Raw genomic sequence first — 26,587 nt, forward strand, 5'->3', positions numbered from 1 at the left:
ATCTATATGGCTGCACAATAGAATCCGTAAAGCGAGAATTGAAATAATAGTGAAATCAGCCTTTTAGCTGCCTAAATAGGGTCAATGTGCATTGGTGGTAGTTACGAGGTTAGCGCCAAAATTTCCGGGCCTGATATACATGCAGCTCCAGTATCACGATAATACTTTGATTTCTTTTAAATATGTATCTTAGTAGGCTGTGAAAAAAAAGTTGATGTCTTGCGTCAAACAGTTTTTTATGGACAGCATTATAAACAAGACGTGTCCGAAAAAATGTCGCAAATAACGCAAATTGAGTATAGAGCAGTCATAAAGTTTTTGACAAAAGAAGGGTTAGCACCTAAAATTATTAAAGAAAGGTTGGATGGTGTGTACGGACAAAGTTATCCTTCGTGTTCTGTAGTGCAAGAATGGGCAAAACGTTTTCGAATGGGGTAGGACTCCCTTGAAGATGATTCAAGAACTGGTCGACCAGTGGAGGTCATAATGGAAGATATTGTTGCGATTGTGGAAGAGGTGGTATTGAGTGATCGACGTTAAAGGTAAAGGAAATCTCAGAAATGACTAAGCTTTCTGATACAAGTGTTCGTCGAATCCTGCATGATCATTTAAGTATGCATAAGGTTAGTGCAAGATGGGTTCCTAAAATCCTTTTGGCTATTCAAAAACAACGCCGTGTCGAGTGTGCGCGGTCTTTTTTGGAACTCTGTGCGTCGGAACCGAAGCATGTGATAGAAACTATTGTGACGGGAGATGAAACTATGGTGTGACCAATGGGGTGACGTCGTAAGGGTAAGCACCTCCAATAAAATTCAGAGTCTGCCAGTCAACAAAAAAGGTGATGGCAATGATCTTTTGCAATTGTGAAGGAATTTTTTTGATAGATTTTAAAGAAACTAATACCGCTGTCAAAGGTAAATAAATTGAGAGACTGCATCCGTGTAAAACGTCGAGGAAAACTGACCAGAGGCGTGCGTCTTTTGCACGATAATGTACATGGCCATACTGCTGGTGTTGCACAAGCTGCTATTTTAGAGTGTGGGTTCCAACAGATAGATCATCCTCCCTATAGTCCTGATATGGCCCCCAGAGACTATTATTTGTTTAGATATTTGAAAAAGGACTTACGTGGACCGCGGTTTAACGTCGAAGTTGAGTTAAAAGAGTCTGTTTTACCTCATTTTGCAGACAAACCAAAAGAATATTTTTAATCAAAGGGATTGAGTTGTTAATAAAGAGATGTAATAAGTGTATTGAAGTTATAGGGGATTATATTAAAAAACAATAAAAAATTGTTAGTCTACTTTGTTTCTTTCATATTGAGGCCGGGAAATTTTGGCGCTGCCCTCGTACTATCGACAGTGCACTTCAGCGTTGTGTGCGAATTCGGCGAGATACTCAAAAAACTAGCAAAAGAGTAGACGAAAACCTTTAAGTTTTTATACCAAAAATACAAACTGCGGAACTAGTGCATTTTGAAATACCTATATACATGTTGTGTAGTCTGAAGTTGCTAAGCATTACTTGAAAATTGTTTAAATTAACCGTTCTTACGTTCTTATGTTAACTATTGTTATTCTTATTTTCAGCAGCTTCCTCAGCTTCAATTACCGGTTCGGTTTCGGCTCCCACTGGAGTCTCGTCGTCTTTACCATCTTCTCTGGGTAGTGCTTCGTTGAGGGAACTCTACGGGAATTCCTCTGTTGCTCCTGGGCATCCTCTAGCCTCACTAGTATCTCAGCAGCGGTTCCTGGAACTCTCGAGATTTGGCCTGAGACACTACGACCTTGCGCAGCATATGCTTACCCAACAGGGGGCTGTCACGAAGTTACTGGGTAAGTGATGTTATTGGTTTCAGTACAGGCCTTCATGAAGCTATACTATACCGATAAATTCGTCACACACTCTCAAAATTAGCGAATTACTCCTAGCACTAGTTTATGCTCTTTTCCTTCTGTCAAATAGACCTCTTTGACTGTATGTTTAACAATAATGAGCAACTTAGTTGCTTTAATGCCAAGAAAAAGAAAACCATACTTATTTGTTTGTTTGGAGGATGTAGGCAAAGAGTTGTTAAAACCATTTTTTGGACTTTTATTGAATTATGAATTAATTTCAATTTTAAATTACATCCGGTTGACGAGATTTTTATCCTTATTTTGACGTTGAAAGACAAACAATTAGTTTAATAGATAGTTCTTTATTTCAAAAATTGTTGCCCATGTTAACAATAAATAAACTAACGTCAAAGACCCGCAGTAGATCAACTACAACTTATTGCTAGAACAATAGTAATACTACATTATATTCTTAATATTACATAAGAATTATTTACATGTTTAGATAGTTGTGTAAGCTGTATGGCTCAAGTTTAATTAAGAGTTTTTTAATGTCCCTTTAAAATTTGCCAGCAATGTGTGGGATGGGTGTAATATTCCGTATATGATATAATAATATATAATATATGGCATTGAAACATGCGTAGAGCGTATACTGTCAAAAGTTCCATTTGTTTAAACACATTTCGTACGTTTGATTATATTCCATTTTTCTAATTACTTTGATTACCCATTTCTCAGTTATAAAACGATTTGTATTGAGTAGGTCCCATTCATTCATAAAATTTGTTAATCTTTTGCACATAGCAATTTCAGCAGACTTATTGGTCTATAGCTGTCCATTTTTCCGACGTCGCCCTTTTTGTATAACGGTTTAATTAAGGCTAATTGTTATTTTAGTTGAGAAAATGTTATTTCGAAATCAATTATTAATTAAAATTAAAATTAATAATACTTGTGGATATCTCATCCATCCCACTGCTATGTTTCTATTTGATATCTACTGCTAGTTCACAAATTTCTTCGGGTGTTACTGGATTTAGTATCATAGATTGGTTGTTGTATGGAATATTGCAGATATATGGTTCCGATTTTAAGTTTTTTAACATTTCTTTAATCACCCACAATAACAACTGATTACATTGGCTACTTTTCCGGCATTTCCCTCGAGATCTACTCCATTATTGTCATGTTTCAAACTTAATAGTTCATCATATTCCTTTTTTGTAGTGTTATAAGTATCCCTATATTGTACGCCACGATTACTCAATGTGAGTAATAAATTTAGCCGTTTCTTGCAATTTATAATTGATAGGGTAATCTTTTTTTTGGTTTAGTAAAACGTTTTTTTAGAGGAAAATATTGATCAAATAGCCTTATGTATGGTCCATGAAATTATCCCATCGATTATTTACATCATTTATGTCTAGCGAATATACATTTTGAAAATTTTCTCTCCCCAAATCGCACAGAAGAAAATTCTTTTGTACTCAAGGATTGTAGCCTTATTCAGATTAACCTCAGACTTAAAATTTTCTGTGATAATTGGTCTGAGATAAAATTTTCTACCACACTGGTACGAACAAAATCTGAATTCGTCAGTATGTCAATACAACTAGCACAGGTAGGTGTTATTTAGCTTAATGGTCGTCACAAGCTCAAAAGACGCCGCAATTGCTACGTATTCAGAGCCCGCTTTATTTTCTTTAAGGAGTTCTATGTTAAAATCTTCTACAACACATATATGTGTTTTTTTCTTTGAATATTTCTGATAACATCTTCTCCATTTTACCTAAAAATGTTTTTATGTCTCTCGATGACGGTCTGTATACCGTAACTACTAAAATATTCTTGTCACTTCACTAACATTCAATGGCCGCCTATTCAAACATTGTATATAGCGATAAACCACACAGTTTTATCCTTTGATTCCTAATTGTTGTTGTTGTTCATTATTGTATAGTTTACTCTATCAATGTCCAAATTAGCAGAAATTAAAACATTAAGCAAGATTTAAGTGTTTCGCTACATAAACATAAGTCATAATTTATTGTCTCTTTTTTAAAAACCATTTCGCAATTGTTGGTGGTGCTTGTAGGATCAAATTTTCTTAGACTTGATTACGCCAGGTTTTCTTAGCGATAACTTTTATCTCTTTTTCGATACTTGATGCGGATAAATTAGTTTTAATCTCATCATTCATTCATATTCCTGTTATCTTGAACATCTGAGTTATCACGGCAATTCCTTTGATTTAATATTATTTTTATTTTCTAGTGTTTTTTCAATTTACTTTGCTGTGTCATATTATTAGTCTCGACGACTATGGCTTTAATGGTTTTGAAGCCTCCTCCAGTGTCGGTTCCTGCAATTTTTATTTTCAACTGCTTTATTGTCTCCTTACTCCTTACCACTGTTTCAATTTTTGATGTTGTTTTATGATCATTGTTCACTGGTTTTTGTGCCACACATGCGTATGTTTTCTGGTACGTCATGTCTGTGCTTATGTGGGAGATTCCCTGTGTATGCTTTTTATTTGAAATCATTAGTGTCAAATTTTTATATATTGTAGCATTTCTGGTTATGTCTATATCCTGCAGAGCATTACTATTATTGGACTCTGGGTAAGCTACTTTGTTTATGTGTCATTAAATCTTCAACGTAGCTTCAAATATAATCCCAATTACTTTTCAAAAATGCGTTTTCTTTGCCGCTTCCCTGGTAGGTGCCTGCACATCCGTCTCCGGTGCTGTACTTAGACCTGTTGTTACAGTTTTCTTCTTACGGTGACATATTATTCCGCGGTCTCTTGTTGGAATTGTCTTCTCCCAAATTTTTACTAATTAACATTTCCAGATATTGTGCACTGTCTCCAGGAGGAGACCGCGCTATAGAATTTCGAGCTTTGAACACTAAGTCAGAGTCCTCAACCTCCAAATTGAATTTTCTCAGGCCCCCTGGCAATTGTGTCGAGTTTGTAGTGTTCGATTGTCTTTATTTTTTGAGGCGTTTTTGTTTGAATACATTTTTATCTGACTCGATGATGCTTTTTTGTCGTTTCCAGAAAAGATTTCGTTTATCTTCGATTGTGACCTCGTTTTTCGTAAAAATCCTTCAGTAGGATTTGTAAGGTTTTCGTTGATAGTCCGTTGATAGTCCTTAAACATAGACCGACACGACGCACAACTACAATTCACCGCAGTTCTACGCCTTTAATACTTATTTGGCTCTAAAAAAGGGAGAGGTTAATTTTTAATACTTTGTCGTAATTTTCATGAAAGCTCGGCAAACTCGAAAATGTATCAAAAATCGACCGACATTTTTTTCCTACTTAATAGGTTCGACCATTCACCACCATATTGGAGGATAAAATTTTGAGTTCGTTTAAAGGTATTTAGTTTCTAACTTGCCTCTTTTAACAGTAATCAAAAAATTATCTTACAAATTTGTATTATTATTCCAAATCGTACAGTGCTACTAGGCAGATGCCGATTCATATATGGACAGAAAGGTTAAAACAGGTTGAAACGGGTATCAATGTTTGAACGACAACCGGTGCTCTGCAGAATTAACCAGCAAGATTTTAAGACTTTAAATATAGTTAGTACTAACTAAACTTTTAATTTATTGACATTTGTTTAACGAAAAACACGTATTTTTACTTACTGTTTCCAACTACGAGCGGAATTATATTTGCCCCTGTTTCTAACCTTTCACTTACATATTTCCTTCCTTTTCGCCGACTTGTGTTGTCTATGTTTAAATAGTCCGGGAAACAGATCAGTATTATTCCTGAATCTTTTTTTTTTTGCGGTAAAAATCGATTTTAGTTTTTCCATTGTAATAGATTTCTGTTATCATATTTTGAATTGTTTTGGTATTATATTTGGGTCGACGCACACAGGCGAATTTGATCAAAATGCTGGCCAATATTATGTACCTTAAAAAAATATCTAAAAATGATGAATAACGAATTTATTTAAGAAAAGTATAAATTTTAATGATAATACAGTACTTGACACTATTATTCCGTTACACGTAAAAATATAATAAAAAATAAATAAAAAATATACAGTGCGGTTAGAATGACGTTAGAACATTTTTAATTTAGTTTCTTACTTGTTCACATTTTTACGTAATTCATTTATTTTTCAGTGACAGTTATTAAAACATTTTTGAACAACACCAACAATGTGTATTATTGAAGAAAAACATAAAACAGTTCTAATTGTAACCTTGAATTGTGATAATGTATATGTAATTACAAAAGTAATATTACAAAAAGATAATCATAAATATTTTAGAGAAAAGGGGTAAAAACGAAGATGAGATATTGATATTTGAGTACTTTGAGTATTAAGAATTCCGCAAGTATAATCTTATTATTTAGGGCAATAAACAAGCAGAACTTTTTATGACAAGTGTTTTTATGGACTATTGAAATTTGTACAGTTGCGTCTATGAAAATCTAGTACAAAAACATATCTCATAATTCCTGGTCTATTATAAAAAAAAATCTGATTAGATACCTAATAACTTTCTGTGTCACAAATTGTTAAAATGACACAGGGCAAACACAGGTTTTAGACTGTCATGTATGCTATATGTCATCCATTAGTCAAAAAACACTTAATAGTCTAGGATATAAATATTTCTTCTCAAGAAGCTGTAAACCTGGCAATATTGCCATTAGCATTTTTGAATTTTGCATGTTCAAAAACCCTACAATAGTAAATTTTACCAAAATTAAAAATATATATCGGCACTGACAGCACTTCTTAAAAAATGGATACCCATTAGGATAGCAAATTATCGCATAAATAAGAAAATATGTCCTTTTAAGGACATATTAAATAAGACTTCTATGCTAATTTGAAGATGGGGAAACGTGGGGAAATGTACTTTTTGTCCAAAGAAAACGAAACATTTATGTATTTTAAGAAGGGACGCCATTGTGACATTAAAACAATTCATAGATGATAATAATTGCATACATAATAATAATTATATGCTTGTACTTACCACTAGCAATAGGTTCCATACTATAATTTTATTATTTTTCAATCACCATCTTTCGAAAAAATGGTTAAATACACACTGATGCACTCTGATTAAATCAATACAAAATTAATAAACTTTCAAGTTTCTATAACAATATGCCGCGTAGCAACGCGAATCAAAACAAAAGTTTGTTTATTTATAATAGCCAGGTAACTAGATCACTGAAATGTAATGGATTTAGCTCAAGATTTTTAAGTTGGAGTTTCTGACTTCTGGCCAGCTTTCGAGAAAAATTCGCCTGTGTGCGACGTTGCAATTGAAAGAAACTCTTTAAAAAATGACGAGGCTCGTCTTGCTTACGTTGATGATATGAGAACGTTTGTTAAAAAGAAATGTTGCGAAAGATCATTGACTATGCACATTAACACCTGATATTTCCAAATAATCAATAAGATCTAGTTTCGACCACCAACATAGCCGCTGACAGTTCCTCAATTCGATAGGTTTCAGTTTAGATGTAGCATTTTTACGGTCGTATTTTCTCAAAATATGTCCAGATCTCCTTAAGTGTTTTGGAAAAGCGAGTAGAGTGGTGGCTATTTGGTTGCCGTTTTTAGGAAGTTATATTATCTAATTAGTAATATGGTTCACACTATATTATTAAATAGTTTAATTAGAAAACAACCAATTTTTAGTTTTGGTATCACTTCATCTATTTAATGGTTGCCCTTGTCAGCGTCGCATGGAGCCTCAGATATACTTCCTTTATATTATTAGGGAACAGGACAAATAATGTAAAATTTTAGCCCATTATTCCTAAGTTCATTTCATTCATTTAAAAAGAGATATTTTCGCGGGTTTCTTCAACTCGTAATAGTATTGTAATTTTCCTAGCACACCCATGGTATGATTGCAAGTGCTACGTACTAAAAATGTTTTAGCCGATGGTCTAGACATTAAAAAGCGTTTATGTAAAATTACCATAACCTTTATTGGTAATATAATGCCTTGGATACACAAGTAAAATATTACCGGCATATCCACCTAATGTACACAACCTAAATACTTTTGTACTTTCACATCCTTACCTATGTATATATTTATGTACTTTTAGATTTTGCAATGTAGTTTCTACCTGGAGATATATGTGATTAATGCCCGTCCTTTTTCGTAATTTACCTGAGTTCCATCTAAAAACATGGAATTTTTACATGAAGTTACAGAGGAGAATGTACAAGGTTTTCCCGTATATTATTGCACCCCGCCAATTATCCTTATTATAACAAAGTATAAGAAATTTTTAAGGAAAAATAAATGGCGCCAATTTATTTTTTCTTTGGGCTACAAGATACTATCTAATCGTATATTTAAGTATTTATTTACATATTTTATTTAGAAAATTAAGAACTTGGGTTTCGTATTTTTTATACTTTGTTCCAATTTCTGGGTGGATTCCAAACAAAAATCTTTCAATAAATTCTAATGTTGAACTAATTTCAACAGGATATTGTAAATTTAAAATAAAAAAATGCTATGAAAACTGTTATTAATGAGTCTGGAAAAGTCAAAAATTCCCTTTCAGCTAGCCTGATTTGCTCCACTATAATCTCGAATTTCAATAAGTCTTCAATGGATCCTTAAAAAAACAGTTTTTTAATTTAATCTCAGGACTTGGTCAACAAGCACAGAGTTGTCCATTTAAAAGCGGACCTCCCTTATATTTTTTTATTTATGAAGCGTTTTTAACGATTTTCTTTATGTAGAAAGGTCTATTTTTGAACCAGACGGCATCCTATTTTTTTTTAAACTTACCCGTAACAGATTTAACTCAGAAGCTAAAAATCTAGAATCCATATTAGCGAATTATTTTACTCTGCTGTGCCGCTTGCCTCCTTCTTATTAATTTATTTTAAAAAAATGCTTAAAATCGCTTTATAAATTAAAAGAAAATGGCTGCTCTATATGTTATATAGAATGAAATTAAAGACAACAGTAAGAATATGTATTTAAAAAATCAAATACTTTAAAATCATCATAATTGCTACCCAGTAGTGAAAATCTTTTTTTTAAATAATATTGAAATAGTTATTTAAGTTACAATGCATGCAGTATGAATGAATATTAAGAAACGATATAAATATTTCTGGGGGGTTAATAAATATGTAATGGAATCTTACTATGCAGTTAATTTTCAATACAATTTCAAAAGCATCGTAATAAAGTAGATATTAATTTTAAAGTTATATTAATGGTTTTAAATAAATCATTATTTTTACACACAAATCTATCAGTAATGCTATAATAGGAAAAGTTATTAGATTTTGGATTTACAAATATAAGATAATAATTGAATATTGTTTATATCTTTTTCAGGAACGATATTTCCCGTATTTTTATTTAATGTATTTGCAATATTTTCCTCCGAATATGACGTTTGCTGTTTGTCTAAATAAAGTTTTTTTGAATGTTCTCTTCAAAAATAGACCCATAATGCATTTTTCTTGCGAAAAATCGATGCTTTCTTGCAGCGAAATGGACAGTTGAATGATTTACCTTCATCTAAATGCATATGGAAAAATTTTTATAATCTTTTAATGTAATTGCCTAGTAATTAAAATCATTGAGATTACAAAAATAATTACTAGTTTTAGGAGAATGTACTTACATAATTTTTTCTATGAAAATGCTGATGCAAATTGTATTTTCGTGTAGAAGAAAACTTTCTACCACAAAAATGACAGTTAAACATTGTAGGTTCGTAAACTAGGTAATAAGTCCACAGAATCTCGTCAATAAATATTATTTTAATGCACAAACAGTATAGCAGCGGTATTAACACGTTTTTAAGTCGGAGAACTATAAAGACCGTCAATGGGGCGTTAATGATCGACTGCATCGCATCATACGTCTATTTCCTATAATTCCTTATGGAGGGAGAATATTTACAGAATCCGTCACGTATTATTACAATAATTTATATGTCACATTATTTTACACATTCTTTTAATTATTTTACTTTATTTTAAAGAAAAATACATTATACAAAGTAAAATGTTGTAGAGCGTACTAGAAATACTAATTTTCATTATTTTTGCTTAGATGAGGAACAAAAAGAAACTTGAAAGATATGATAAAAAACACATAATAGGTGCACATCGACTTCAGTATAATTACAAGTTTTCAAATTTTTGTTTTTTCACAAAATATATCGATGAATTTCCGATGAAATACGTCAGGATTTTGCTGCTGTTGTATCTCGATGAATAGGTCTGAAGGTAAGGTTAACTGTGCAGGGGAAGCAAATTTATATTCAAATCCAACGGCGACTTACAAGCCCAAACGACTTTGTGTCATCGGAAGAAGATTTTTAAGGATCGTTATTAACATTGTGCGTGATTATTCGTTCTGCTTGAAACCGGCGGCATTTTTTTTTGTTCGCTCCGTGGAACGGGCAATTTTAGAGAGAGATACGCGCAATAATTCCCGCGGGGCGAGATAATTTTCGTTAATCTAGAAAACGCAGAAGCGCTTCACGGTTTACTTCAGAACAAACAACGGAAGACGAAAAGCACGCACAACAAAACGGATTAAACGTGGCATAATAGCCTATTATTATTTGTAATATTTCATATTTGGATCGATGTTACGATCTCTCTTTTGCATTTTTAGGCACCACTGAACATACACCGTTTTTGATGGCGTTATCTTCTTCGCGCGTAGAGGTACCCGTCGCCTGAAAAATTATAGGTTCTCATTTGTTTTTTAGCTAATGGCACAAAAATAAATGACCTCCTCGTGCCTCCAAAAGGACCATTGCGATTTTTATGTCGCATACCTCTATCTAGCTCTGTTACGCAAAACACTGACCATAGCCAATGGAGATTGGTTAATTGCTGCTAAAGATAATATTCTCTCCTATCTAATATTATACTATGTTTCTTAACGCGCGGGAGTAGTAAAATGTAAATTTGCGATGACGTCGATCATTAAACGGGTGGATAACCCAAAAATTATATCTGCTTATCTCTATAATGATAAATGATTATACATATATAGATGAGTCTATAATTGAAATATTAATTATTCTAAGTACAAGTCAATAAAAAGCTATAAACAAAAAATAAGAAAATAAGATAAATTGTAATAAATATTATTATTATAAAAGAATCTATTATTCAAAATAGAATTGCACTTGTAAATTTTGGTCTTCGTGTTCTGAGTAGTCAGACGAACTATAGTCGTTAGAGTCTAGAGAAATAATAAGGGCCTTTACAATGTTTTCTAGCATGTTATCAGCTTACATTCTCTCTTCTTTTTGAATAGAATGTTCGACGCCATTACTTCTTCATTCCCCTGTGCAAGAAGGTTTCAACGCTCTACATTTTAAAATCGGCGTTACGCCATATTATAAACCTTCCTATTTTCTCCTGTTTCTATTCTATGGATTTTAATTCACATTGATGTGCCGGAAGGTCACTATATTAAAGCGATTTTGACGACAAGCAAGTTAAGAAAACAAGGGTCTTTTTCGGATTTTCTTGAGTGGCAGATTTCATTATCCATGACTATAAGAGGTGTAATTTATTGGAAGTAGTCTTGAAAATCATCCGCATTCATGACAGTCTCCAGTCCATCTCCAGTGAACCGTCCTTCGATGAAAGCTTGCCTCGAGGTTTTTAAATTTTTATCCTGTCATGTTTTACTTACGGTATATCCTTCGTTTACCCAAGTTTCGTCCAGATAATAAATATTCCTGTCGTCCCTTTGAAACTGTCCTACTATTTTCAAATATAGTCGTCGACAGTAGAAAATTTGGTACTTTCTCTATTAAAAGTTATTTTCTGTTTTGAGTTTACGAAAAATCATTTCCTTCAAAATTTTCTGCAATTCATGGATATAATGAAAAATAATCCTTTTTCATTTCAGACATTATTTTGTTCCTGGCAAGTATTTCTTTTATTAAAGTATACTGAGTGTATTATTCTTCTGCTGACCTAATAGGGCCTTTATCGTCGTACACAGGTCGGTATGTTCTTGACTGTCCAACTCCAGTCATATTCAAACAACAAAACTATTTGCGCAGCTCCGAATGTGGAGTTCTGGTGGCGAAAAGCATTGAACACATTGAAAATAATAATTTTCTCACTTTTAGGAAGGCGAGTTTTGCCAATCCTTTTCCCAGCAACAAATTCAGAAGCATCGGCCATTTTTAAAAACGAACTTTGCCAACAACTGCCGGAAAGTAACTATAATTCCAATTTTAAAAACTAGGTCAACGACCTGTCCGTTTTGCTGCCACTTTTGGAAACCCTGACAATCTTCATAGGTATACAATACTACGCCTGTGGAACAGGGGCTAAGACCTAAATTTTTAATTTCTAGAAAATTTTATTGTATCTTATACACGATACTGTGGTTCTAGTATTCTTTTCTTTCTCACAACAGTTTCCAAAGCGACTCAGGCAGCGGGGGCCACATTGACGATGCTGAGAAAGAGTAAGCTTTCTTCTTGGGACGAAATTCAAAAAATATACCGAACAACCATACTAAATATTTTTTCCGGATGTCTTCCATACTTGAGCAAGTACAGACCAACTTTTTAAAAAGATTATTGTTTCTTCCTAAATCAATCTCAAGTGCTTTGGTTCGCTTTGAAGTAGGTTCCACACTTTATTTACCAGACCTTTAAATATTGCAAGAGCTTACTTATGATACACAAGGCACACCAAATTCAATTGAAACAATTTACCACCTTCTTTCTATTGACGTGCCCGATTTATAATGTTCTCCGCACCGCGGAGTTTTCGAATAACAATACCTTTATTACCGCTTTAAAAAATTTGGACTCACGTGGGTCAAAACGTCTTTCTTATCTTATTAGAAATATTTTAAAAACAATTTGTATCTGTCTATTTGCAATCGCATGCCGATAGATCCCTATTGGTTTACTATTTTGCTTTCTTTAGGCTTATTTATTATTTTGTTTTCTTTAGGCTTATGTAATGTCTGATGCGGATTTCTTGATGTAGAAATTTCTGATAAACAATAAGTAATAATAATAAAAAATAAAAATACTGTAGTTCTAGATCGAAATTTTGGAAAATTTCACGACTGATATAAGCGAACGTAGAATAAAAAAGATCTACTTTTGAAACTGCATATACGCTTCAAGGCCATAAAATTGATATTTAAGAAAAAAAATTAAAATCTCTATAATCTACTAAAGTATAAGGATTAATCTTTAACCCCTCCCTCTATCACGAACACTTCTTTATATCTGACATTGTTCGAAATTCAGAGTGTCTAAGAGCGCTCTGCGTTTTGTGGATATCATGCAGGGGCAGAGCGCAACGCCATTAGAGCTCAAATCGTTCCAATTATAATAGAAACGACGACGATTCGAACTTATTATCGTAATTATTGCCGGTCGCGGAGAGCATTAGAGGAAAATTTACGCGTGTGATCCGACGGCATGTAACCGGGTAATTTAAATTGTTGCAAGTAAACCAATAAGCCCGGTTGCGTCGTTCAATGCCGTGGACGCACCAACCGTGAACCGCCGCCGTCATTGGAAGAACACCCTTTCACGAAGGCCATTTTGCTACGCCGATTCGTGACAGAAATATTTATATTTGTATCGTCTGTTTACGATTTTCGCAGAAGGGAACAATAGTGTCCATTGTAACGTGTATTTACGGGCAGCCGAACACAAAAACGCGCGTTTCCACGCTGTGCCACTGGAACTGCATACCGTTTAGCGCGACACTAGAAAGCAGCGTAATTATTATTCGAATTATTATTGGACGGGGCTAATTAAATTGGCAATGAAAGTGAGATTATTACTTACACGCGAAAAGCCGAAACTTTGGTGGGGCATATTTCATACAAAACGTCTGCAAAATTTGGTAAACAGTGAAAGCTCTCCTTGTGGACAGTTCTAATAAATAGACATCAGGTGTTAAATCCATATCTGAAATCCAAAAATGACGAGTTAAAGCTGAAATCTGCAGTTTGGATGCGGTTTTAGGTACGATATGTGTCGGAAGAGCCGATTTTGACTGGAACCTGTTTGAAATGAAGAAGAAAAAGGGTTTTAAGTGCAGCCTTGATGTATATTTCAGTTCGGCAAGTTGTGAAAACGCTGGTTTTAACTATAATCTGCTCGAAATCAAGAGCGAAAAACAATTATTTGTCCCAGAAAAAGGGGTTTTAAGTTTATATCTGCATTTCTAAGGCAGATTTCGGTATAATAAGAGGCGAAAAAGCAGACTCTGGCTGGGATCTTATCGAAATCGGCAATTATTTGACCCAGAAAGGTCGAAATCTGATGGTTTATTAACGTTTTCGGTACAATAAAGGCCAAATATGCAGATTTTGAATAAAAAAATGATAGTTTAAGCTGATGTTTGCAGTTTTGATGCGGTTTGAGATACGATATGAAAAGAAGAAAACCCCACTATCAATCCAAGAAAGTGGGTTTTTAAGAAGTTGTCTGCAGGTGAACGCTCTCCTTGTTAACAGTTCTAACAAATAGACATCTTCCTTAACCGGAAAAATTTCCTGGAACCAAATTTTTTGACATACCATTTCCAATATTAAATGCTTTCCGATAAGCGCACACATACACTAAGTTATTCCCCAATGTAACTAAAAATCTCTGGATACGTTATTTTATGAGATTTCTAGGATAACTTTACTACTTGAATCGTTTAAATCGTTGGTCACCTTTGATACATTAAAAATGTGTTACTTTTGACTTTAATTTTCATTTAAGGCTGTCTTATGGTATAGTGGTCTGGGGAGGCAGCATTGCTGTAAAAAGGACTTTTATAATTCAAAAGGGAGCTCTTTGGATAATGGTTGAAGAATTGTGAAATTAAAATTCCAAAATTTAAATTATCTAAGTTTAAAGATAATTTTTTGGATTTCAAGATTAGTAATTATTTCCTGAACCAAATAACAGGTTGAATTTTCAAAACTTCAAGAAATCCCTTCATTTACATCTTCTGGATCAACGTTTCTACATTGCAGAATAATATTTAAAATCCGATTGCAGGTTATGATTCTCTTTCTTACATTTTATTATTTCTTAAATTGATTGCTGTCTCTAATATCTTATATAATTATTGTTTTGGAATTTATTTGGATAGAACTATTTACACCGATCACACTGTACAGAATAATAAACCCGACAATTTGTCGTATTAGAATGTAAAATAATTAAAATTATTATTGTTTTTGTAGTCCCTGCACATATTTAAAAGGACATGCGAGAAAAAAATTGAAAATTATTTTGAGATGAACAAAGGATGCAAGTTATATCGTCAGTTACAGAAATATTAAGCGTCTTATTTATACAAAAGTGGACCTCAGAGAAGAAGCACTTCGAAATATATAAACCCGCTCTTCTGCTCACCTATAACTTATTAAGGAAATTCTTCAATATCGAGAAAGCATACTTGCTAGACGTCTAAACCCGACACTAAATAGACATTTATAATTTCAGGTACCTTTAACTGAATTTTACTACCATATATAACTGAAATTATTAGATGTAAATGTAAAAAAAAGTAAATGTTTTTGCGAGGTAATTGATAAAACGTATAAAAGTAATCGAAAACGCATTTCATAGTAATCGACCCTGATCAAAATTTCTTCCGCAAAATTGCGTTTTTTTTATATTTCTTAGAAACAGTTTTATCAATGAGTCCTACTACTTTCCTCGGTCGGTGATATGAAAAGAGGGTTTATTGTTTTTTGGCTATGCACATAATGTTACCTCTTTTAATTATTTAGTCGTTAAAAGGCAGGAACTCGTAAGTATGCCGACGTATTTAATATTGGAATATTGGACCACAAAAACATCTTTATTGCCTTAGGGATCGTTTCGGCCAATACGGTAATTATGTCCCCGCGGCGATTATATGCATTGAAGACTTACAAAGGCCGAGTAAGTTAATAATTAAGAGGCCTAAATACGAGAATTAATGGTTGAAATCGGCATATATTGAGTTCGAGAGATACATATCGGCGGCGGCGGTGGCGGCGGCAGCGGCCCCCGGTGAACAGTTGGCATGTAAAGCGTTTTCGTGGTCCCCGTCGATAACAATACGGTATTCGGCGTAGCGAAAAAAAAATATACAGGCAATAAATTTCCAGTTAATTGTTGGTGAAAAGCCACCACAATTTATATGGTCTGGTTATGAGAATTTATGTTCATAATTCGTAATAAATGATAGTATTCCGACGTAATCCGGAGATTTGTTACAACTTTTAATTACATATCAGCGCGCTCCCCGATTAATATCTTCGTTTTTTACGGGCGCCCTCGATAACCATCGATTTAACAATCATGCAGACATTAATAGGAGCGATATAATTTTAACACTAATTTCGAGATATATAATATCGGCGGTGCCTACGCCATACGCGATTCGCCGGAGGCACCTAAATTCTGCCGTTATAGAAGAAGTGTTACTGCTGCATTCGTTCGGTAATTGGTCACAGTGGTATTAACGCGAGGTTAGGTTTACATTGTCAAGGAAACCCATTCAATTCCTTTTTTGAAATTTTTCGTCTTATCATGCAGAGTCTCAACTTATCCGCCATCTACATTCGGTGTTAAATATTCTAATGGTTAAAAATATACTGGATGAAATATAGTAAACGGCTAATATATGGATCAAATTTATTTAAAAATCAGGTACATATTGGATTAAAAAAAAAATGCTCATACACGGGAATTTTTGCAATAAATAGAAAATATACAGCAATTTTTTAAATTTCATTTTCGAGTTCTGCGCGAAATTTGACCCATAATTCATGTAGCATACCCTATCCCTTAGTTTTGATGCGCAAGAGAATAAAAAACAGAAATTAAGTAAGTAGCTGGTAAGTGGCTGGCAGTAAAGTTCTTAAATTCTTATAATTCATTTATCTCAGTTACGAAAGTGAATATGGAGCATCTAACTGAAACCCTGAGAAATGAAATTTTAATTTTTATTGGATAAGGAGACAAATGGAACTCATGAAGAAGTTTGTAATTTGTTTAACGCAAAATATTCAGAAAGGGTAGAATTGAGAGCAAATTTGTAGAAAAAGGAAAGCGGGCATGCCAAATAAATTATTTTATTACGTGCCCACCATTAACTTCTTACAAAATGTTCATCTGCATAAAAACTATGCCAAATACTTACTCAGGCGACTTTCATTGATTTGCTTAATTTCGTATCTCCTTCTTCGGACGTTGGCTATCACATTGGTCCATATTGCTTTGTTAACTGCGGATCCGAATAGCGATGTTGATTTCATGATGGTCCGTCCATACACGTAAATTTCGCAGCCACGATATTAGTCTGCGTCCAGCTGATCGTCGACATTCCATTTTCCTCTGTAAGATGATTTGGAGCATTTGGCATTTCTCTATTCGCTTAACGGGTCCAAAGTATTCCAGTTTTCTGCGTTTGACATTTGCTAGAAATTTCCGTTTCATCTGTCACTTGTTCTACCCATGAAATTCTGAGTATGCGGCGTTAGCATCACATATAAAAAGCATCCATACGTGCGGTGCGAATCCATGCTTCTGTCCCATAAAGTAGGGTTCAGAGAACATAGCAGTTCTGCTTCTAGTGCGAACGTACAGTATATTCCGTATCTTGTTAAATGTGCCTCTTGCTTTTTCCATTTGTCACTTAATTTCTAGAGAGTGGTTCCAATCTTTGTTCAAAATACAGCCCAGGTTTGTAACTGTCTCCTCTTTTTTGAGAGCTTCGTTGTTTGCAGTAAACTGTAGATTTCCAAAATCGTTTTAACTAATGATTAATATTTTTTTTTTTTACAATTTATTTTAATATTATTAAGGTATTATCTGCATATCTTAAGCTGTTTATTATTTTAACTACAAGTTCGTCCCATATATTATTAAATAGGTGTCCTGAGTAGACATCAAATAAAAGAGGCGACAGCATGCAAATCTGACGCACGCCCGTCACACGTTAAATGATGCTGACATTATACTTCCACTCAAACCACAGCCTTTTATTGTGAGTAAAGCTTTGCTAGGATTTCCGCATCTCTATTGTCAATTCCTGAATCTCCTAGCATTGCGATGAGCTTGCTGAGCCTTAGCGAAAGCCTTTTCGAAGTCTTCTAAACAAGTAAAGACAAGCATCGACGTTCGTACTCATTGAATTAATACCTGTATGGGGAACAAGGTCTTTCTGGAGCCAATTCTCCTCCTGAAGGCAAACTGATTGTCACTTATGTTCTGATCAATTGTTTGTAAATCCGTGCTTGTATAATATTAAGAAAACTCTTTAAAGCGCAACTTTAAAGCAGGCTTGTAATTCTGTACTTACAGCAATTAGTTGCGTTCGCTTTCTTGAGTAGCGGGATAAATGTTGACATCAGCCCACTTTTTGGCATTGGCATCAGTAGTTTTAGGACTTCTCCGTGTATCTCATCTAGTCTAGGTCTTTTGTTACTTTTCAAACTTTTGATAGTTGCTTCCATTTCTCTCTGTGTGATGACAGTCCTTCTGTGCAGTCTGTCTTCGAAATCGTCCTGCTCCTTTCTTTATTTACTAATGGAGATTAAAGCTGTCATCTTTTTTGCCTGCAGTATCTCAGTTTCAGCGCAATTGTCTTGCAACCACCGTTTTTTTTTCGTATTTTATCTATCTCAGAACTTCTAGGTGCACTTCTCTGTTTTCTGCTTCCCTGGTTCTGTATCGTCTCGTTTCTTCCATAAGTCCAAGTATAGCATCCGTCGTCCATTCCTGTCTCTTCACCATGTTATCTTTCCTCAGTTTCTCTGTGTTGGAGAGGAGGATTTTTAATTTTATTCCAAAGGCTTTTTGTTGTTGTTGATTTCTGTTCCATGGTTGCTTATTTGTCAGATATTACTCAGTTCATTGTTAATACTGTTTCTGGTCCGTTGCAGTATATTTTCTTGTTGGAGTTTCCGTATGTTGGTGGTCCTTGAGTGCCTTTTTTATCCATTTTCTTTAATCGGAGTTTAGTATATCCAGATCGTGATCTGACGGTATGTGTGCAATTGGGTAGGTTTTATAGGATACAGCAACCAAAGTCAATTTGGTTTCTTATTATTCCATGGCTGCTAGCACCTGGGAATTTCCAAGTGTACAGTATTCTCAAAGGCAGTTTGAAAAAAGTGTTCATCATTGTAAGGTTCATTTCCTGGCAGAATTCTATTAAGTGTTCTCACCCTGAAGCTGCTTACCACATCCTCAACCTTTCCTTGTCCAACCTTAGCGTTCATGTTTCCCAATATTACGTTAACTTTTTCCCTTGTGGTTTATTTGAGGGCATTTCTAAGCTGTTGATACAAAACAATTCGCTGCTTTCGGTTGTCGGTGCAAATAATTGTATGACATTCAGGTCGAATGGTTTTGACTTCATTCTTATCAATGCAGCTTTGCTCGAGATCGGAATGAAACCTTTTACAGTTTCAATGGATTGCTTGCTAAGGACTATTGCCAATCCGTTCCTATTTCTGGTAGCATGGTCTCCGAAGAAATATATGTGGTACTCGCCTATAGTGCACTATCGTGAGCCTGGCCATTGTGTCTCGCTGCACTTTAGTATGTTCATTTGGACTCGTTTGCCCTCTACCTGGCATATCAGGCTGATTAAGATTTGGGAAAGAGAGAGTTGGAATTTACCATTTTGAAGAAATTGTAAATATCTAGATTTTTTTTATTTAAACAATTCTCAGTTTCATCACTAAACAGTATCTGATGATGAAACAATGGATTTAAGTTGTACGTTGCATCATAGTACAGATGATAATTTTCATTTTTTAATACACGCAAAGCTGTTAGTTGGCTAACATCATTATTTGAAGTTATTTCTGAACATGCGCGATGGGGATTATCCTCACCTTTTAATAAAATGTTGTAATTAGTTTTTGGATAACCTGGTTGGTGACGATCGTACTCACTGTGTACCTTGTAATGGCAAACTTCTTCTTGAGTACTCCATATCCAATAAAAATTAAAACTGACAGAAATGAGTTGTAACAATTTAAGAACTTTACTGGTACCAGCTACTTACCTATTTATTTCAAAATTAAATTTGTGTTTTTTATGTTTTTGGTCAAATAAAGTAAGAAAAAGGTATAAGGTATGCTACAGAAATCATGTTTGAATGTTGTCGTAGAATCCGAAAATGAATTGAACAAAATGATATTTCATTTAAAAATGGAACTTGGCATCGACATCTTTTTGACGCACCCTGCATATTTTCTGTTAACTGCATGCTAATATAATAATACTAATAACATTGGCATCTAGAAAAAACAAACAATACAAAAACAAATTTTTAAATATCCATTTATAAGACAAAAATTAAAATTGAATTTTTCTAACAATGTTTTTAGATCCACAGTCTCTATTTCTCAAGTGTTTTTTCAGATCGCTTTCAATTCAACTAAATCAAATCAATCGTTAATTGCAATCATAATATTTTTTTAGATTTTTGGACGACCACACAAATAAATGTTTCTTTAGTGAGGCTGAGTTGGGTAGGAGAAAACTCTCGTCGTTTATTCTGAATTGTGTGGATTGTCTGACGTCTGTCTAATCCGTACTATATTATATTGCCACAGCCACGACACCTCGAAGAAATTCTAACCTTTTTTATTAATGAATTACATGACGCGATCGCGCTCGTGCACTCACAAGAAAATTTGCAGCTTATAGGACAGTTCTTAGAGGACGGCGTTATTTGTTTAAATACTGATTTTGAATATACTCCACGGCCATGATATATAACACCGCCTGGTTTCGCATTTCTCAATTTTTTAGATTCATATTGCAAACATTGAAGTTTTCGAGAAATAATTGTTGGAAAATACAAAGAATGATCCGGCAAACCATCTTTAGAAGCGTGAGAAGAAGGGTAGAGTTTTTTGTCACCGTTTATTGCATAATTATTAATTTTTTTGTACGGTTAATTTCTTATTGGTTTACGTTTATGACAACTGTCAACCAATAAATCGATAATTACATTACAACACTTACTTTTCAAAAACGAAAGAAAAGTTTTTTTTTATTATTAGTATCAGTAAATACATGACACAGCAGGAAAATTGATTGACCAAAAAGTATCTAAATTCTTCATCGTCTGCGAAAGCAGCCCCAGTGTTTGGTGTCAACGGATCAATATAGTCATCGACTCCAGTATAGAAAACTGTCGCGTTATTTCCTATTTTAAATATTGAAATGAGGAAGACGGCGAGAAAGAGAGGGAGAACGTTAGACTGTTCGGTATCGCGTTCGTTTGATTTATCGAGTCAGTCGATATGCGGCGAATATGGTTATTTATCAGTTCGAATATTATAAAGTTTGGAGTTATCATTGTCCGAGCAAGCTACCTATTACTTACCGCCAAGGTTCTCCTGGCTAACATGCGATCGACAAAATGGCCGACTGCTGTCTGGGAGCACTTAATAGCGCTAATAACAGAAATTATCATATCGCATTAAAATGCTATGGGGATTATTTATTTAGGCACGTTTGCCATTTCACTATTCCTCTGTAATTTTGCTCTAACTCGTAATTACATATCGACCCATTATTTATTGTTAGCGTTATAGAAGTGACACGGTTTCACTGAACACAAAAGCAGTCATTTCCAAGCTTGCTGCATGTTACGTATTGTACATGTACGTATATATAACTTTACGGCCATTATTATAGGATTGGTGAGTCCATGCGATTTGATGCGTTATCGATTATACACTATATAAGGTGCTTTATCGTGTGGGACAACGTTTATATAACGAGTTACTGATTTCATGACATTACTCTTTAAATATATTATATACTAGTTGGGCGGCTTTGAAATTTATTTGGTTATAACACTCTAATATGTAATTATTAGATAATTATTAAGGGAATTTAATCTAATAATTTAGGAAATAATATCGTCAAACAATTTAATTCCCACTTATAGTATATAGCTTTTTGTGATATTTTTTTGCAGTTGAAAGTGACAAAAATTCAAAGAGGTGACAACTGATGCGAAATTAAAATGCGAGATACTGTTTAAATAATTTTCGTGCAATTTTGAGCTTAAAAAGAATAGTTATTTTTTTCATTTTTTATTTTTATTTACTTAAATGGTATTTTATGCAACAATTTTGATAAACGCCAATTTAGTCACGAATTTGATTTAGCACGAGCGGAGTGCTTAATAATTTAGCAACTGAAGAAGTTTATCAACGTGTTGCATATTATAGTTTTTCTACCACCGTTAGTTTTTCGGTACATTTTTGCAAAACAGCACCAATACATTCACCGAGTGACGTTGAGGTGACCGCCTGGATCGACAAACGTCAAAATACCACCCGTAGCTGAAATCTACCAAAAACATCCTCGCTGCTGAGCCGGTGACTAAAGTACTGGAAATGTTTAAAGTGGCTCACGACCGTTGGTAACTAAGCTGTCTTAAAGTGGCCCTTGTCGTCACACTTTATCCGTTTGCTTTCTTTTGCTTTATTCTTGCTTATTGTAACATTCATTAATATTAATGTTGAGATTTATGACGACTCATAAATTGTATTATTTGAGAATGTCCTTTGACATCTCTGTCTTTTAGATATTTTGTTATTTAACTGTTGCTGTTACTTTTATGCCTTTTTTTGATTTATTGATACTTCTGAATAATATCGGTCACATGGGTCTATGATGCACTTTTTAGGACCGTTTGTGGGTAGTTAGTTGATCTGCATTTATTTTACCGTATTATGTTTTTCGCTATTTTTATTTTAATAAACTGCACTAAGATTTTTTTAACTTTGTTGAATTGTTCTCTTTTAAAGAATAAAAACTTCAAGAATTACATAACGCAATTTTTTTTACTGGTTTTCTGAGTGGATGTAAAGAGCGAAGGTATTTAATTTAGAGTATTTAGGTTTTTAAACAACGCTATGTATGTTTTTTAAAAATATACAGAGCAGTCAAAATAACATTAACTTCATTCACAAAAACTGCACTGCACTGCACTAAACTAAATTTTCCACTTTTCGCTGCGCACTTATTTGCTCTTATTTTATAATACAAACTTTATAATATAAACCAATAGTCTAACCAAAACTAACTAAATCTAATTGAAACAACGCTTTAGGGAATGGTTGTGAATACTACAAAAAAACAATAAAATTTAATAGTTCGTAGTGCACCGAATTTCTCCAATGCCAATATAATCTTGTTCGCCGCCCATGACTCGGGGCGTCTTAATAGAGACAGGACGAGGACACAATAGCATGTAGTGGCGGGAGATCTATAAGATAGCTCGAAGACTAGTCAATGGACTTCAAAGGACACCAAAGAAAAATAGGTGCACATGCGATGCGAGTATCACGCGACAAAAATCGCCTGAGCTGGGTAACCACGGTCCGGACAAGTACTTTAATGCAACGTCATTTGGTGCACGACATAACGATTGGTTCAATTTCGGTAGCAACAACAATTTCGACCGTTAGATATTATTACATTCCACCAATTTCGTCACGTTTGGTCAAATAGACACCATCTCGGCCGCAGAGAGGATCTCGATCTATTTCAGACATGATTCATTGACAGTTAAAATTGATGAATAATTGCAGTGGTTAGTTAGTTTTGCCCCGTGAATTCATATTTTGAGCAATGGCAACTTTATAAAAATGCTTTTATTTAATGAAATATTGCCAAGCATTAAAATATAATTTAAAAAATACATACAGCATAGTTTTGATCGCCACTGGGCTGTCCCTGTCGCTCACAAACTAGGAGGGCTATCATTGTTTTGATAACAGAATCTCTCCGTTTATGGGCCACATAAAAAACTAACTTTTAGTGTTATGTCCCAGATTTTTTGATTCAAATTAAATAAGTTTCGGTGTCATGAAAACTGTATGATTTAAGATTATCTAGTAAAGCATAAAGTTCATCTGCTTCAAGCCCAGGCACTGTGCTGAAAACTGACCCAAACATCCCAAATAAAAACTGCGCCTTAACAAATAAATACAGACATTAATAATAAATGGAAGCACTGTAACTTCAGATTTGAAATGAAAAAGCCACATTATGGAAGTTGTCGAGGATCAAAAGTGGATTTAACGACCGAGCAATCAAGATGATACCAAAACCCTGCGAAAGCTATATTAGACCTAAGGTAAAATAGAAATACAATGTTTGAAATTTCTACTAAATGAAAGATACGGGAATGGTTGAAAAAGTACAAAGGAGGGTCGCCATAACTGCGTTGGAACTGCTAAAAGTTACGTACAGGGTGGTCAATTTAAGATGCTCCTATACCTTATTTTATATTGGCTTTAAGTAATTAATGTTAAAAAAAAACTTAGTTAGAATAGGATTTTATTTAAGTTTAGTTGGATTTAAATAAAATACAAAATAATTAGAAAAAAAACATATTTTAAATTTTTTGATAGTAATTTTTGACGACCCTGTATAATATGTTTTCGTCATAGACAGGTCAAAGCATTAAATATTAACCACTTCCATGGATCTAATATAAAAATTTACATTTTTAGTTCTCAAGTGTAAAAAATGCATTTTTCCAAAGACCTGTGTTTACGCAACAAATGGAAAAGTTCATTTTTCACAAAAACTACTCCAAATTTTGTATGCTATGTAATGACAAAAAATACTCCAAATTAAGCGAATAATTAGAATTTTTAAAAATATTAATAGCATTTCATTTAGAAACCTAAAGTTGGTTATTGACCTGGCACAACGGAACACCCTGTATACATAAAAATACTATAAATAAAATATATATTTAGGGTTAAACACTTTGTTTTTAATTTTTTTTCCTCGGCGTATTAAGATAAGGTATACGAGCATCTTAAATAGACCACCCTGTACTTCGACAAACTGGAGAGAGTTGAATTGGGAATCTTTAAAAGGGAGGAGACCGTAGAGGAGGTTTATTAATAGAAACCAAGAACATGCTACGTGGCCACTACACAGGCGGTATTCCAAAATCCTACAGAAGAACAAAGAAAAATCAATTGCTTTATAATAAATAATAAAAAAAATCTGAAAAAAAAACATATTAGATTTATAAAAATATTCTGGTTTTTTGAATAATTGTGAATTAGTAATAATGATATAAAATTAAAAGAAAATTTTTGTAACTGGACAGTAATGCTTTTTTATTTCCTTTTATGAAAACCACACAATCACAATTTATATTTCCTTATACAAAAACATACGGAAGTCAGATAATGTGACCAATAATAGTTTTGATTAGAAGTCAATCAAAATTAGTCATTCAAACAATTAATACAAATAAAGTATCAATATAATTAATTACGCCTAAAGTTGCGTAGATTATGCATATAACAACTATTTTTACTTTGGTAATCCTACAGACAAACTTGAAATCGATGGATGAAATATATCCATAGTTCTATTGAAACAGTCAAAGTTGGTTGGAATAGCTTAAGATCACTAAAGTATTAATAAATTGACGATTATTTAGAGGCGCCATTGGAATAAGATACAAACTTTACGAATTTATATTAATTTTTTTTTATTATCTATTAATTATTTTAATTTATGTCCGGACTCATTGTGACAAATCGTGCGTAATTCCATATACTTTTAACACACACACGCACACACAAGTGTTTTATCCAAGCATTTTTAGTGCATAGTGACTTAGTTTTTGTTTTATTTTGTTTTATACAACATGCATCGTAAATTTCATATAAGCGATATTTCAACGTAATTTGAAAATTATTCTGATATCAATCAATTATAAGCAACCTTTTGAAGGTCTAACCAATTTTAAGAAGCTTTTAACAATACGTGATTTATAAAACTTTATCTTTTGGGACCGGATACCTTTCATATATTCCTTTTTTACTTACCCTCATGGAATCTTCTTCAAAATCTACGCATAAGGGGGAATTAACGGCACAATGTGATCAAAAATGTGTGTGTCACAAACACAAACACAATTGTTTCTTTAACAGTCTAGGCTAGTTTCTATACAATAATTTATTTTTTTTGCTCCTTTGACGTTTGTTAGTTCTGACGATCACGTCACACGTCACTCAGTGTAATGTACTCTAATAATCGTCATAAAAAAAGTATAGTATGCAAAGCTTTGATAAACTTCTCTAGCCACTTGCTTGCATAATATACTATTAAGGATGCGATTAAACTAGGGTTTATTTATATATATTTTGATAGTCAAAAGGGCTAGAAATTTAGTAGATACCTAAGTAGAATTCCATTAGAAATGCGGCAGGAAATCAGAAAAAATATTACTTGTCACTCACGCGACCTTCCTTCGATTTATTCTAAACATGGAGCCGAGATACTCTCGGAGTCGCTATAAGTTTCATCGAAACACTTACGTACCAAATCCGAAACAAATCACTCTGACTAATTTTTATGGATATGTTAACATTGCTGGGGTACTAAAACTTTTTTGTCGGTCGGGTCGCGAACATGCGAATTGCACGGGGCTTTGGGAAAAAAGTTTATTGCTTACTGTAATCCGCTGCCGAACATTCTCCCTTTTAAAGGAAAGGTAAAAACCTAAGCATTGACACAATGGTTTCCTTAAATAGTGCTAATAAGAGTTTCGCGCAACGGGAATACATTATGAAATCTGACGAGGTGGCATAAAAAACCATTCGTTCGGCATTACGCCGAAGAATTTACCGCTGGTGCGGACGAACATCGGGTATTGCAAATTTATAGATAAATG

General features: G+C 33.7%; 1 protein-coding gene across 4 annotated transcripts in view; it reads left to right on the plus strand.

The window, feature by feature from the left end:
- Nucleotides 1–26,587, plus strand: part of LOC132705531 (paired box protein Pax-6-like) — a 64,434-nt gene that overhangs the window by 13,471 nt on the left and 24,376 nt on the right. For 3 of the 4 annotated variants that reach the window (XM_060676154.1, XM_060676157.1, XM_060676158.1), the window contains exon 2: nucleotides 1,590–1,835. In XM_060676154.1, coding sequence (XP_060532137.1) covers nucleotides 1,590–1,835 — 246 coding nt within the window. The remainder of the gene's footprint in view (nucleotides 1–1,589; nucleotides 1,836–26,587) is intronic. The other variant, XM_060676155.1, reaches the window with a different exon arrangement.

The sequence above is a fragment of the Cylas formicarius genome, unplaced genomic scaffold (genome assembly GCF_029955315.1).
Source record: "Cylas formicarius isolate icCylForm1 unplaced genomic scaffold, icCylForm1.1 PGA_scaffold_7__23_contigs__length_41026272, whole genome shotgun sequence".
NCBI classification, from domain to species: domain Eukaryota; kingdom Metazoa; phylum Arthropoda; class Insecta; order Coleoptera; family Brentidae; genus Cylas; species Cylas formicarius.